At 34.5% G+C, this 14,740-nt stretch overlaps 1 protein-coding gene across 2 annotated transcripts in view; it reads left to right on the forward strand.

Annotated features, from left to right (window-relative positions):
* Positions 1 to 14,531, forward strand: part of LOC129002826 (glycoprotein-N-acetylgalactosamine 3-beta-galactosyltransferase 1-like) — a 28,137-nt gene extending 13,606 nt beyond the window's left edge. For both annotated transcript variants that reach the window (XM_054430904.1, XM_054430905.1), the window contains exons 3-10: positions 3,328 to 3,463; positions 3,982 to 4,097; positions 6,356 to 6,508; positions 7,355 to 7,493; positions 7,998 to 8,116; positions 9,087 to 9,191; positions 9,937 to 10,094; positions 10,793 to 14,531. In XM_054430904.1, coding sequence (XP_054286879.1) covers positions 3,328 to 3,463; positions 3,982 to 4,097; positions 6,356 to 6,508; positions 7,355 to 7,493; positions 7,998 to 8,116; positions 9,087 to 9,191; positions 9,937 to 10,094; positions 10,793 to 10,969 — 1,103 coding nt within the window. In that variant the 3' untranslated portion in view covers positions 10,970 to 14,531. The remainder of the gene's footprint in view (positions 1 to 3,327; positions 3,464 to 3,981; positions 4,098 to 6,355; positions 6,509 to 7,354; positions 7,494 to 7,997; positions 8,117 to 9,086; positions 9,192 to 9,936; positions 10,095 to 10,792) is intronic.
* The last annotated feature ends 209 nt before the right edge of the window (positions 14,532 to 14,740 follow it).

Genomic DNA, 14,740 nt, shown 5'->3' on the forward strand with positions numbered 1-14,740 from the left:
TATTGATCGTTTGAATCAGTTAAGTTAAAGTTACTGTATTAATAATTCAAAAATCACAATTTTGATTATTTCGCGAATATGATATTTATTTCAACGCTGCGGAGTAGGACGGGTCCTTTAGTGTTTAAGTACACAAGTAGTCTAGTTTTTATAGCGTTCAAATTCCATTTCCATAAAAATATATTTTTTTTTCTTGAATTGTACATCTTAACCTTTTAAATCTCAATATATGATTATAACCCAAGATGTTCTGCAAAATGGAATCTTGGAGAGGGAGGAGGGTTCTTGTCATTTTGAGTTTTACTCCCCCCCCCCCAACCACATGACTTTATTTATGTCAGTAACATAATTCAAAGGTGTTACTTAACAGGCTTTGCGTAGCTTATTTGTTTATATAAGAATAAAATAAATTAATATAAAATTTTAAATAAAAACAAATAAATTACTAAAACTATATCAGTGTTAGTGTTGAAACTCACAAAACAAGAATCTGCTGTATTGGTGTGAAACAGCATATTCCAAATTGACCATTTCCTTTACAGTTTTTTACCCGTGCAAACATTCAACAAAGGTAAAATTAGGCCACAAATTATTTTTACTGACCGTCCTTCGTCCATATTACCACTTTCACTTGAAAACTACTCGTTGTTTAAACTCATGTACTCAATCCATATTGCTTGTCTGGTAGGTAAGAGTAATTTTTATGTGTACACATTCCAGTAAATGATTATTTGATGTTAAATTGTTTATTATTTTGACTAGCATTCTCCGTTAAGTTAGGCCTATATGTAAATGATAGTTATTTGAAACTGATTATCTTTACTTAACATGTTTGTTATAGTTTGCTACACTTCAGGCTTATCCCATATCCCCACAATTACTTAGTAGGTTAATTGCTTTTTACTCTTTCCTTATCTTTTTGCATTCCCACTAACTAGGTATTCTCATTTGTAGTTTGTGGTGAATAGTGAAAGTTCTGCAGTTTTGTAAAGTTTAGTGATAATGTGGTCAACAGGATCAATAATTTAATAGAGTTGCAGATCATACATTTTTTAACTTTAATTCCATCACATCAAACCTTTTATACAGTCACTACCACATAGCTGATTGAAACAAATAAAGAATAATGTTTAGTAAAGACTAAGTAGTAAGTTTGTTAATTTTTATTGTGATAGTAAAGTTGATATTTGTCATACTGCAGCAAAAACGTTTTATTACATGTGTTCCATGCCTAAAGCAGCTTCTTTACTCTCTAGGGCAGCATTTCCCAACCTTTTTTCTATTCAGGGCACACTAACTAGAACACGTTTTTAGTCACGGCAAACTTGTCCACAAAAATAAAACTAAAAATTACACTTAGTAAGTGCATAAACACTTTTTTTTCAATTTCATTTTACTCCGTAAACCATGTTATTTGCTAGTAAATTTAAAGGTGGGTTTACCAAGGAAAAAATAAAGAAAATCACATTTGTTATACAACATGTACAGTATTAGTGTTTTTATGAAATGGAAAGTTTTAAATATGAAATTTACCAATAATTTGTGAGAAATATTTAATAATACCTGGTTTTAAATCTAGTAAACAACTTTTGCTTGGTGTTTGTTCATTAAAATTTTCTAACTTGGATGAATAGTTGACAAACAGACTCTCATATTGTCTTCCAAAGTCTTTAGTTGAGAACGGTTTATTGCGTTCTTTGATGAGAATGCAGCTTCACAAATGTACGAAGTAGAAAAGGACAATATTGCTATTATGGCCTTCATTGAAATTTACGTATACTCCCTTAGTAATGGAATCCAAAAAGATGAAATATCAATACTCACTTTAGTTTTGACCCTCGATACATAAATCTTTAACTAACTGTAGCTTTAAACCCCATCATTTTTAAAGTCGATCAGCCCACTTTCTTCATCAGTGGTAAACACTGCACATAGGGGTTGTGGCATTAACACTGAGATAAAATCCATTGGTGACTTAGCGGGGATCGAACCCGGGACCTCAGAGACTGAAGTCACGCACTCTAACCACTACACCAGCTCGCTCCCCCAAATATATATTACAATTACGTGCTTAGTAAAAGCATGCTGTTTTGTGTTGTTTGGTTGGAATACTGGATTGCAGCAAAAAAATGTGTTGTTAAAAACTTGCTAGATATGTTTCGGTGGTTTTATAACTCGTCAGGCTACAAAAAGGATCCATTTGAGTTGTCGTCAAAATAAGTTACACACATTTTACAGGTAACACAAAAACACCAAAACGCTAAAAGATAGGCCTATTAATTACACGGATGCAGTCTGCTTTTAGTCCTGCCTGCGGCAATGTACACGCAAAATAACAGATCTAAACATTAGTTATTTTTATGATATAAAATTTATATTTTGCCTAAACAGTCAAACTATCTATAAAAATCTTGGTAAAGTTATTTTCTGAAAGGACTTTTCTTCTATTATTGCCTCTTAGTATAAATATCACAAAAATATAATTAATATAAACATCACAATAATTATTACACTCTCTACATGCCATTACAAAACTGGGTTTCCCATTATGAAGAGTCTGCCTCAAATCCTGTTTCTTCTTGCAGTTGCTCCAGGGTGTCATGTGTTTAGATTCTATTGTAGGTACTAGAATTGAACACAAATAGGATTAAAGTAATACAATCATAATCTTCACTGGTTTGCCAAACATTATAACACTTAGGTTTAGTATCTCTTTTTATATCAAAATTATTTGTACCTAAGACATTGTGCCTAATTTCACAATATATATTTATGACTAGTCAATTGAAATTGGTGTTAAACCTTTACACTGTCATTTTCAAATTGAGATGAAAAACTCAGAAAAAGTAAAAATAGTTGGGCAGTCAAAAAACCTGTAGGCCTAGTTGTATTTTGTAAGTGGTATCTCTAATTGATTAAATATTCTGTTTACCATCTACAGCAGTTGCTAATACCACCTAATACCATTGTGCTGTAGAAGTTTACATCGTTATTGCAAATACTTTCCATCACGATTAGTATAAAACAATGTATGTCCGTAGTAATCAATTTGCAAATAAAAAAATTAAAATTTATGACTTAATTTTATTGTGTTCTAATCATATGAGTAAAAACAAAAAGTAAAAGTTGTTGCAAGCACATGACTTGCTATCTGGTGACCAACTGATGATCTAATTTTTTTTATGCTTGTAGAATGAAATTTATCCGTCTTCAGCCATAGCATGGTCTAGGCCTAGGCCTATATCTTTGGTAACAGAGCAGTCTTCTAAAAACTTGCACATCTTTTTTCCAAAGGATTTTAACTATTAAGTGTTGGTGGTGTTTCAGCTAGCAATAGACCAATGGTTGGACGGACGTTTGTCCTCACGCTGGCTGTTGGAATCACCTTCGGCTTCATGTTTGCCTACATCGTCTTGTCAACGACAACTTACCACATAGGAGAAATGGCTATGTTTCCTGTCAGGTAGGGTGAGAGATTTAGTAATGTAGATAAATATGATATGTTGTAGTGATATCAATAATGGTATATTATATTTGTTACTAGAAGATGAAGTGACTATTTTTTTATGATGAGTTATATTTAGCCAACTAACTAACAAAACAAAACTTTGCTGTTAGCTTAGCTCCCAAAATGGATTCTACACAGCTTATTTTCCTCTTAAAAGCAAACAACTAGAACCTAAGTATTCAAATTTGGTCCATGCCGATTGTGTTACTAGACTGTAACAATCTGTTATAATCTGTATAATCTGTAATAATCTTGTTGAATTGAATATAGATAAATCACAGTCTAACTGCCAACGAATCAACTTAATGAACTAAGTACAATCAATAGGCTACATTAAGTGAGAATGAAAGGAATGACTTTGCTCTCACATCACATTTGGGCCTGTTGAAAAAGCCCTTTTGGCTGCAGTATGAGAAAAAAATCCTTAACTACATAAAATTTCCCTAGTTAACCTCTCTTTTCTGTTCTTACAGGGAATTAGATAACGATTTTCGTGCTTCAGACCCCCACCACCATAGCCACTTGGACAACTTGCCTGAACTGAAAGGCGATGTAGGCACACACGGTCATGACGAAGAGTTCCACAAAGGTAGGTTCAAAACTTGTGTTTCGATTGAGAGTAAAATAACATCAGACTGTCACTAATCTAGTGGTGAACAGGATTTTTGTAATTACTATAACAGAGGAACAAATCAGGTGACTTTAGTTATATTGCATTTTGTGCTGGTTTATGTAGCTGAGTGGTTTTGTGGATTGTCGGTTTGATCCTGAACAAATTAACAAATTTGCAGAAGATTTTTAATGGTTTTAAACTGTACCCAACGACTGTTCTTCATCATTGGGCTTTTAAATTGAGGTTTTGAATAAGTAAGATGCATACTCTATAGAAGCTTAGTCTAAGAATACAACTGCAATTGAATCTTCTGGCACGGTTTTCTTGTGATTGAGCAAAAAAGGCTAAGTGTCTTACGAGTACCAGTCATTTTTTTTTTACAGAACCCCAGATCTTTTGCTTCCTAAATACTTGTTTACATTCATTCAGAACTGAATGTTTTAATTGATAAAGCTGTGCTTATAAAAATCAGTGCCAATCTATGTAGATAAGATTAAGTTTAATACTCTTATCTGAAGTGGCTTTGAAGGCTTGTATAGTAGTGATGTATGCAGCCAGTATTGAAATATAGTATTGAATCAATAATGCAAAGAAATCCCCTTACAAAAAACGAAGACAAAACTACACCATCCTGAAACATAACACCTGAAATATGTGTTAAAATTTATAATTTTTGGGCTTTGTCCCGTTTAACTTCATAAGGCCGGCCACACACAGAACCAGGCAAGGCAGGGCGCGACAGGGCATTTTGCCCCGAGGCGTCTTGTGCGACGGGAATTGCACGGGCGCTTATGGAGCTCCACACACAGGACCGGGCGAGGCAGGGCACGTCGAAAAGACGCCCCAGGGCGCCCTCAGGGCAAAATGCGAAGGTCTCCAAAATTATGCCCCGAGGCAAGTCGCTACCGGGCAGAACTTTCTGCGCATGCGCGGTCATGTGATTTATTCCCTTAACAGGCTAATTTTGATAAGGATTATTTTACAACTGATACAATTTACATACAAGACTGAAACAATTTATACGACCAAATATTACACCCTTTGATAAGACTATGCAGTGATGATATTACTACAGTGGTTGAATAACTAATAATTTATCTTGGTATTGATAACTGAGGAAAAAGAGGGCCAACGTTCATATCTGGGTTTCAAAAATCACTCCTCTGGAGGTATGACTTTGAATTTTGTTTTCTATTCTGCTCCCAAGTATAAAGTCAAATTTTAAAGTTGGCTAAATCGGCTCAAGGCTCAGAAATAAAAAAATCTTATATTAATTTTCAGGTTTATGGGGGCTAAACTTTTTACTTGACGTGCCCTGCCTCATTCTGTGTGTGACAGCAACAAGACAGGGCTTAAGTCAGGCGTCTCGTCGTGCCCTGTCGCGCCCCGACCCGCCTGGTTCTGTGTGTGGCCGGCCTAAGTATTCGCATGGCTCAATCACGTCCTGGTTGAAGTTCGTTTGCTACGCTCACTCACCTTTAGGTTGGAGCTCGTTCGCTGCGCTCACTTGTTTTCAGGTTCTGTACCAAACTTCACTCGAACCATCCTTGAAAGATGCTTGATAATGCCTGAAAGTTTCCTTACAATCTGTCGAGCGGTTTCGGAGTCCATAATGTATATACATATATATATACACACATACATAGTTCCTCTTTTATAGATATAGATTTATGATGCATTTGTTTCAGTCATATAATGAGAATAATTTTTACTAAAGGTTGTGTTAACAAGTTTTCTGTTGAAACTTGAGATATTGACATGACTGACATGGTGAGATTTTAGTCTGAGACCTTCATAAAATTTTATTACAGTTGATCTTTGTATAATTCTTCTCAAATTTCATAGACGTTGTCTTTCTCAAATATCTTGAGTTAAAGTATGGGACAAAATATCTGAAAACTATAATCCACTAGAGCAGCTGTCCAATTCATTAAAGCTCAATAATCAAGGACAGCTGTGCCAAGTTTCAATCCTTCTAAAAGCAACTTGACTTTTCTCAGGATCAAACCAGCAACCTTCTTATACCTTAAGAGAGCATTTGAAGCACTGACTTACCCAGCTTGTAAGTCAGCACATCTTGTAATTAAACTGTAAAATTGGTGTAAATCCGTTCCGTTGGCAAAATAAATAAATAAATAAGCTATTTTGACACTCCACTGTGATTGATAACATATCATCTATGAAAAGGTTACTAGAGAATTTGTGTAATTTTTATTTGTATTTTCCTGGTGTAGACGAAGACATAGTAGCCAAAGAGTTAGCTCAACGTGTGAGAGTGTTGTGTTGGATCATGACTTCGCCAAACAACCATCAGAAGAAGGCACGTCATGTCAAGGCTACTTGGGGGAAACGGTGCAACATCTTGCTCTTCATGAGCTCACAAAACGGTAAGATGCTTGAATCTGGGATTGGTGGAGTATTTGATTGGTTGGAGTAAAATTGTTTGGGGGCCGAGTTAGTAATGTGCTAAGGTATAATGAATGTTACTGAATGTCTATTATAATGTCCAAAGTACAGTTAGTGAAAGAAACAAGTTAGCCAATGAGCTTTGGACCTTATGAATCTTGAACATCATAGTTTAATGTGGTGCAAAACAGCAGTCTTCATATCTAAAAATCCTATTTTTTCTAGAATCTATTTTTTACCATCTTGCCATGTTAGTAATTTTTTCTATGTTACATGGTGTAACATTACTGTTACATACTTGTTCTATTTTAAATTGTATTTTGCCTATATTTTTTTACCTGCCATTAGTGGATTTTAATCTCGCCAGCTTGTTTTAACTTATTTAATTAAATGATCATTATTATTTTTTATGTAAAATATTTCATTACATTTTAAATATTATGTATGAATTTATTATGTAGCAAATGGCAAACCCCATTGCACCATAAAATGTTTAAAGGGTAATAAAGATTCATATTCTTATAGAATGAATCTTATTTAAGGTTTTCTAAACCTTTTGAATTCACAGTTGATACCTTTTAACAGAGTTTTGTCTTACATTTCTTTGTCAGCACAGAGGTTAGGTTTGATTGGAAAGGGCTCATTGCCTGAGAATTAAAGAGACAAAGGAAGGATAAGCAGGCTTACCTTAAAAATTGTAGGCAACCCAGTGAAGTGGGATGCCGACAGTTTTTAAGAAAAGCCTGCTCATCCTGCCCTTTGTCTCATTTATTATTTGTCCGCAAAGAGGGAATGTTGTTCTTACAGTTTAACTGTTGTCTATGTAGATACATCGCTGCCCTCCATAGCTTTGCCTGTGAGTGAAGGTAGGGACAATCTGTGGGCCAAGACCAAAGAAGCATTCAAGTATGTCTACACCAACTATCTGGACCAGGTGGACTGGGTGTTGAAAGCAGACGATGACACGTAAGTCGTAATCTTATATACACTCAACTCTCGCATAGCCGTAATTAGATTAACTGTGTTGCGGCTTAACCGGGACATGTTCCAGGAAAAAAAATAAGTAAAATTAAATGACAGTTCCAAGAACGTGTCACACAGTGCTATACGATACCTCGCGAGTGTGGTACAGCTGCTCATACTTTGAGAATCAAGAAGACACTCTTGCCGGCAAAATTGTCGTACGTTTCTTTAGCCAGGAATATTTATCATAAGCACAATGATTAAGAACAGCTGGGTTTTTTAAAACCATCAAAAAGCTCAGCTAATTCTCAGGATCAAATTAGTGACCTTTTGATTATCAGGCAAGCACTATAACCACTCGCTTATCAGTATAGATAAATAAAGATTAGAACCTGCATTAAAGGTTTTGAATTGGTGTGCTATTGACTTCTTACTAGACAAATTATTTTTATTTTTGTTAAAAATGAAATACTGTTTACAGCACAATTTAGACTATGAATTTCACAGGTATGTGATAGTAGAAAATCTGCGCTACCTGCTGTCAGAACACAACTCCTCTGATCCGATATACTTTGGTTGCCGGTTCCGACCCTACACCAAGCAAGGCTACATGAGTGGGGGCGCAGGTGAGTCACTAATAGGGTTTGTTAAGCATGTCACAGTATGCACAGATGTAAATTAACTTCTTCGTTGTAACCTCCCAACACTAAGAAATAGACTAATCGCTTTACCTCCTTGCTTCCATTGAAGAAAATAATAATGTGGTACTTTTAATCTACTGTAGAAACCAGTCAGGCCCACTAAATGGCCTGTGACTGTAAGGGTCATACTAACATAATTTGATGTACCGTTTTGGTTTAGGTTCAATTAACTTGTCTGACAAGATAAAATTTTAATTCTAAAAAATTTAAAGTAAGCCTAAATAATAATGGGTGTCCCAGAAAGGAATGCACTTTTAAAACGATATAACTAGAGTTAAAAATGCAACTCAGGTGTTTTCCTTTAGTTGCGATAGACCACAGAGGCAAATCAAGATCTACCTTTATGAGCTGCATCTCAAAAGTTAAGAGGTCCACTGGGTGTAGCCTGAAGGGGTTTTAAGAATTGTTGACTATGTGTGTAGGCCAGGTTCATATTCTACCCTTGCGCACAATTTCAGCCCAGTCGTTTTAGTAGTTTTTGCGTTCACCAATTTTTAACAAACCAATTTTTACAAACTAGATGGAAAAGACTTTAATGTTGTATAACAGTACGGACTTATTCACAAGATATTTTTTAGGCCTACTTCATAAAGTATAGGCTAATAATGTAATTTACAATTTTTCACAATGTTTAACTGACACAAAAATGTACTGAAAGCAGAACAAAACACACACACAAAATATTAAACATTGATTGTATACTGTGTAGAAACAGGGACATCGGGTTTGTTAGGAATAGGGATGGATTTTAAATGCGGTCTAAACAGTTGTAGAAGACTAAAATTGTTTGCAATACATTTTTTTGTGTGTGTATAAAATATAGCCTATGCAGCATGGTTGAATGTTTTTTTCATAATTTTCTTTTACACAATTAAATGAGTATATTTGTTTATAGGTTATGTTTTAAGTAAAGAAGCTGTAAGGAGGTTTGTGGAGGAGGGTCTTCCAGACAAGAAGAAATGCAGAGAGGACAGTGGAGGTGCGGAAGATGTTGAAATGGGTAAGTTGTAACCAAACCCACATGGAAATCCCTTGTCAGTCTTAACCCTTTGAACCCCACAGTTTTTAATTGATTTAATTTCGCCTACTTGATGGTCCTTCCCTTATCTTATGAAAAAATGTCAAACTACTTAAAAACATGTGTCCGTGGACTCAGACACTTGGGAAATGTAAAAGGTTGCAAGAAAGGTCTGATTTGAGGTACAACCTAGAAAGAATCCAGCCACCTTCCACAGGAGCCTCTACCACCAAACTCTGATAATTCAGATAAACTTCCCATGAGCTGCACACTAGCCCTGACCTAAAAGCGAAGCCTCAATACAGGGTGAGTCAAACTTTCGTGCACAACGGTTTGGCCCAACAAGTGTTAAAAAACTACCTTTTTTATTGAAAATCCACCATTAAAATTAAAATTTTTTTGTGGGTTACAATTTTGAAATGTCACCTAAGGCACACAAATATATGTCCTAAAAGTAATTTTAAAAACTAAAAACATGTAAAAAATCTAAGACATTGTACAGATTTTAGAATTAAGGCACTTTTAGAAGGTGAAGTAGTGCAATTTTTTAAAAACGCCTAAGAGTGTCTTGTAGAATTCCTGACTATGAAAATCTTTCAAATCTTTGCTAGCTCCTACTGTTTTGAGCTACAAGGCTACACGGTCACGGCTGGTATATGTATGTCGTGTTCAATATTGATGGATAATGTGGTGTATAGAAGTTTTTTATGTTTTTTGTCTGCTGCAGGCAAGTGTCTGGAGAGGGTGAACGTCCTTGCGATGGATTCCAGAGACTCGTTTGGTAGAGGAAGGTTCTTCCCGTTTGTCCCTGAACATCATCTTATCCCCGGACATTCGGATCCCAACTTCTGGTATTGGAAGTACGTTTACTACCCTAGTCCAGAGGTGAGTTCCATTAAGTATTACCTAAAACGTTGTTTCACAGTTTATACTAAAAATATGTTGTAGTTGGGCAACATTTTAGTTGGTTTATCATAGGATCAAGTTATTCTTTTTTTGGAATTTTACACAGAAGCAGGTATTAATGATTTAATTTATTTATCGCTGCAGGCAATTTTACTTTGTATAGCAAACTTCTTTGTACATGAACTGTAAAAGGTCTATAGTAGAATCAGAAAGGACTTGAAGGTAAAAATATTTGCCAAGGCTGATTGATACTGTTTAAAAGCATACCAATTTCAATGTGTATAGAATAATGGGTTGTCTTATATACACGGTCAACATAATCATAATCTAATAAAAAATATTTTCTATTTTTATTCATGAATTTTCAACAATTAATTTTCAAAAACCATGACCTCCACTTTTAGGTGTTTCAATATAATGTGCATAAGATACATTTCAAACTAAAATACAATGCCCATAAATAAATGAGTATAGATTTAATGTAAGATATGTTCATTCATAATTTTAAATGTCTAAACATAATGTCGTATGTCCTCCAAGTGTTTTGTGCAAAAATGAACTAATAAATCAATCTTAAACATCATGTTATCTCACAATAATCATGTTTGTTAGATTTTACTCTATCTTTACAGCATTTTCCGTTGAGCAACCAATAATAATTCTCCGTCCTGTTGTAGGGTATAGACTGCTGTTCAGACAGTGCGATATCCTTCCACTATGTCAGCCCCAACCAGATGTATGTTCTGGACTATCTCATCTACCATCTCAGGCCGTACGGTATCAACCATTATGTGAAGCCTGGCGTGACTCGTGTAACGCCGAGCAGTCCAGCTCCTCTGCGTGACAACAGGTGATACGCAATCGCGACTGACTCTCATGTGCCATAGACGCAACTGAGCTGTGAGCCCACGTGTTAATCTACTGTTCAACTAGGACTATAAGACGGCTCTAACTCACAAGTACTGTTTGGGTCTATTGTTAAACAAGTTTGTTCTAGCCTTGTTGGGAATATATAAATATTTATCTATATATATAAAAGGCAAAGCCCTCACTGACTCACTGACTGACTGACTCATTTATTATAAAATACAGATTCTTGACAATGTTAAGACACAGTACTGAGAACTTCCTCTCTCGGCCCGAACTCTTGCCTGAGCTTGTTTGGACCATCACAAGCAAATATTTTTTTAACTGAACATATCCAAAACTGAATAAAGTCATTCAATCTACAAACGGGAAAGTTCTAACTCATAAGTAGTAACTCATACAGTACAGCTAACATTCAAGTACGTAATTTTTTGCTAAACCATTCCTGCATCAGTATTCAGGGCCGGTTCTAGTAATTTTTTAGAGTTAAGCGAACACCCGAATCAGCGCCATTTAGAATTCCCCCCACCACCACACCACCAATGAACTGTAACCCTACAACAATCCTTAACCCTATTTGTGAATTTTTTTCACAAAAATGTTGGGAAGATTTTTTTTTATAAGTTTACGTTAGAAGAATACTTGCAATAAAAGACTTTTTCACCACACTATGATGTTTTAGCTGTTTTACATACGTTAATTGGTGGCTGAAAGTTACGTTTTGCTGGCCATGCCTGCTGTCATTGTCATTTGGGGACCGAGCAGGTTTTTACATCCCTAGGGCCAAAAAATCAGCTGCCCGCTTACTTTCTTAAAACATGAATGCATATTAAATACACAATCAGTATCCATAACATTGCAATAGAATTTTTTTATTGTCACCATTGCCTACCAACTATTAATTACATGTTTGCTGATTCCCCAAATAATCTCTTCACAACCTTAAAGTTGTAGTTGTGTTGACTATCAGTGTGAATTATTATTGTGATGAATAATGGTAATAGGGTATAGTGTGGTGAAAAATAGCGTTCGTACCACGGACCGAAATGGTTTTGCAGTTCTCAATTGTTTCAAGTGCTCGACTTCATCTCGAGCTTAAAAAATATCTCGAGCCGGAAAACCCTGATTTTCGGCCCTAGGTACAAAATATACTATTTTCAACTTCTGTTTATTATTCACTGAAATTTAGAATTTTACACTTTTACTCATCATATACACTTTAGCAAAACCCAAAGTTAACAATTTATTTCTAAATGTGAAATCAGTTTTTACAGGATAACTTGGATGCGATATAAGTTTTTATAGCATATTACAATGAAAAACAGGTGTAGGTAGATGACAAGAGAGGAATTTTTAATTGAATACATTAAACATGTAGAAAACATGAAAAACCAAATTGAAGTATTACCTTGCCAAAATAATACAGAATGTTCAATTTAAACAGTTCAAAAGTTACGGTGTCGTAGGCTAACTGTTGTGTTTGTGTGAACCAACTTAAGACCAAGTGAACAGCAATTTTAAGGATGAGGCCTATCAGCTGCCTGATAGCGGCGCCGCGCTGTCCGCTGCCGAGCGTCAGCTCACTACAATTCGAAACTGCAAAACAATGCCTTGAGTCTTGAGTCCTTGAGTTGAAGTGCTGTACAAGTATACGCATTTTTCAGGTGCTTTTGGTACAAACAGAATAAATGCCTTTGGTGTGGTGCTTTGGGTACTTGAACTCTGAGAAAAAAAACCAAATTAAGTTGTTCACTTGTCAGTTAAGTTGTTTCCAATTTTGTCTTATGAAAAAAAAATTGTGTCCCGTTGGCGCCACTTTTTTGTGGCGCCATATGCGACCGCGTAGTTCGCGTATAGGTTAAACCGGCCCTGTCAGTATTCAATTTGCTAACACGTTTTCTTCAGCCAAAAACTGCGAAGTTGTGAGGTAGTTAAGTAAATTCACATTCTTTGAAAAATATTTTAAATTTAAATATATGCATTATGTCCTTATCAATAAATTTGTATGTTTTATTATTATTCTCAACACGTCATTTCTTAATAAAACTTACATTTTCTGAGCTTTCAATATGTTTAATAGAGATTACCCATCAGATGATTAACAAACGGTGGTTTATTAATAAGTTATATTTTATAAACTGTTTTTGTAAATTTGTAAAATATGATTATTTTGATATTCTTAGGATAGGTGCTAAATGTTGTTATGTTTAGATGTTGTTCGTTCTTATTATATTTCAAATATATTACTGATGGAACTCGTAAACTTGCATTTTTCTGTAGGGTGTTATTAAAGATCCTGTAAAAACATTCAGTTTCTTATGTGAATACTAAAACGGTTCTTGCCATTTGTGGTAATTTGTGTCTGAATGTTTTTACACAGGTAGATTGTGTAGCCGTAGAAATAAATATTTATTCTCTTGTAATTCTATGTCGGTTGTGTTTTGAACTATGCATGCATATGTATAGTGACAACGAAAGAATACAGTAACAGTAAATATTCTCAAGTTCCTTTTTCTTTTATTTGGGATTTTCAGACACAACTGGTGTATATTTTTCATAATATCATTGATAATATCTATTTACATATTAGTGGATCTTATCTTGAAATATACTTTACAAAAGAGAAACTACATTTAACAGTTGCTTTATATAGTTTAAGTTAAATAGGGTGATTAAATTGTTTATATTTATTTAACTAGATATATAAACTATCTATACTGTCTCTTCTCTCAAACTGATCTTTGATTACCAAAGTATTTGGCACTGCCAAGTATTTGTCTTAATAAGACAAGAAAAGTGATTATCAGTAAAAAAAATCTAATGTTTATAACCTCGAGAATACAAATGCTGAATTCCGTAAATATTGCAATTGATTAGTTAATACTGTATTAAATTTAATATTTATTTAAGATGATTTTGACCTAGAAGTATCATAAATGGTATTTTTGAGATTAGCTTAAAAAATAAAAATAAAATCTAGTTACACTGAAAGTAAATTAAGGTGATTCCTAAGCTTCATCCTTAGCTAAGTACCTGTACAAGAAAACAATAATTTGATACTTTTGTACAAATTGTACAGAGCTATAAAATAAATACTGATTGCTTTTGAAGTACAATCGTAACAATACTTTTTAGATTTAATTAATTTTATGAGCATATGAATCAACTGAAACGCACATACTAGCTTTTTGTATTATGATTTGTGATATGATTGTGAACAAATCAATATTATTTATTTTGTTAAGACAAGTCATGTTATTTATGCAATGTTAGTTAGGAAGCAAAATAATAGTCTATATTTTTAATACTTTATTTACACAAATCTTAGCTTATTTTGTTGAGTCTGAACAAACTTTGCTTTAGCTTTCCAGGAACAAATTTGAGATTTGTTAATATTTTTCTACCTTTTTTCCTCAACTACCTAATCATAAGTGATGTTTTTCCTATTTTGACTGTAGTCATACGACACCAAAGATTACACATGTGTAATGTATGTTACCCACCAAAGATGTACTGTATATTACAATGTAATAAAACATGTAAAATTTATATCTGACTGATATTCATCACCTATACTCCTTTTTCTTAGAATATTAATCTGGCAATCATTCATTAATTGGGGACCAGCTGGTATTGTGGTGCAGGACTTTTGTTCTGGGCTCAAACCCCAACAGCCAGTAGCAATGAGATATTGTGGTGACCAAGTGGTTCGGACACCACCTTGAACTTTTGATCCACATTTAGTAAACAAAAATATT

Source organism: Macrosteles quadrilineatus, unplaced genomic scaffold (assembly GCF_028750875.1).
Source record: "Macrosteles quadrilineatus isolate MER2022 unplaced genomic scaffold, UCM_ALF_1.0 Scaffold_9__3_contigs__length_116548681, whole genome shotgun sequence".
NCBI classification, from domain to species: domain Eukaryota; kingdom Metazoa; phylum Arthropoda; class Insecta; order Hemiptera; family Cicadellidae; genus Macrosteles; species Macrosteles quadrilineatus.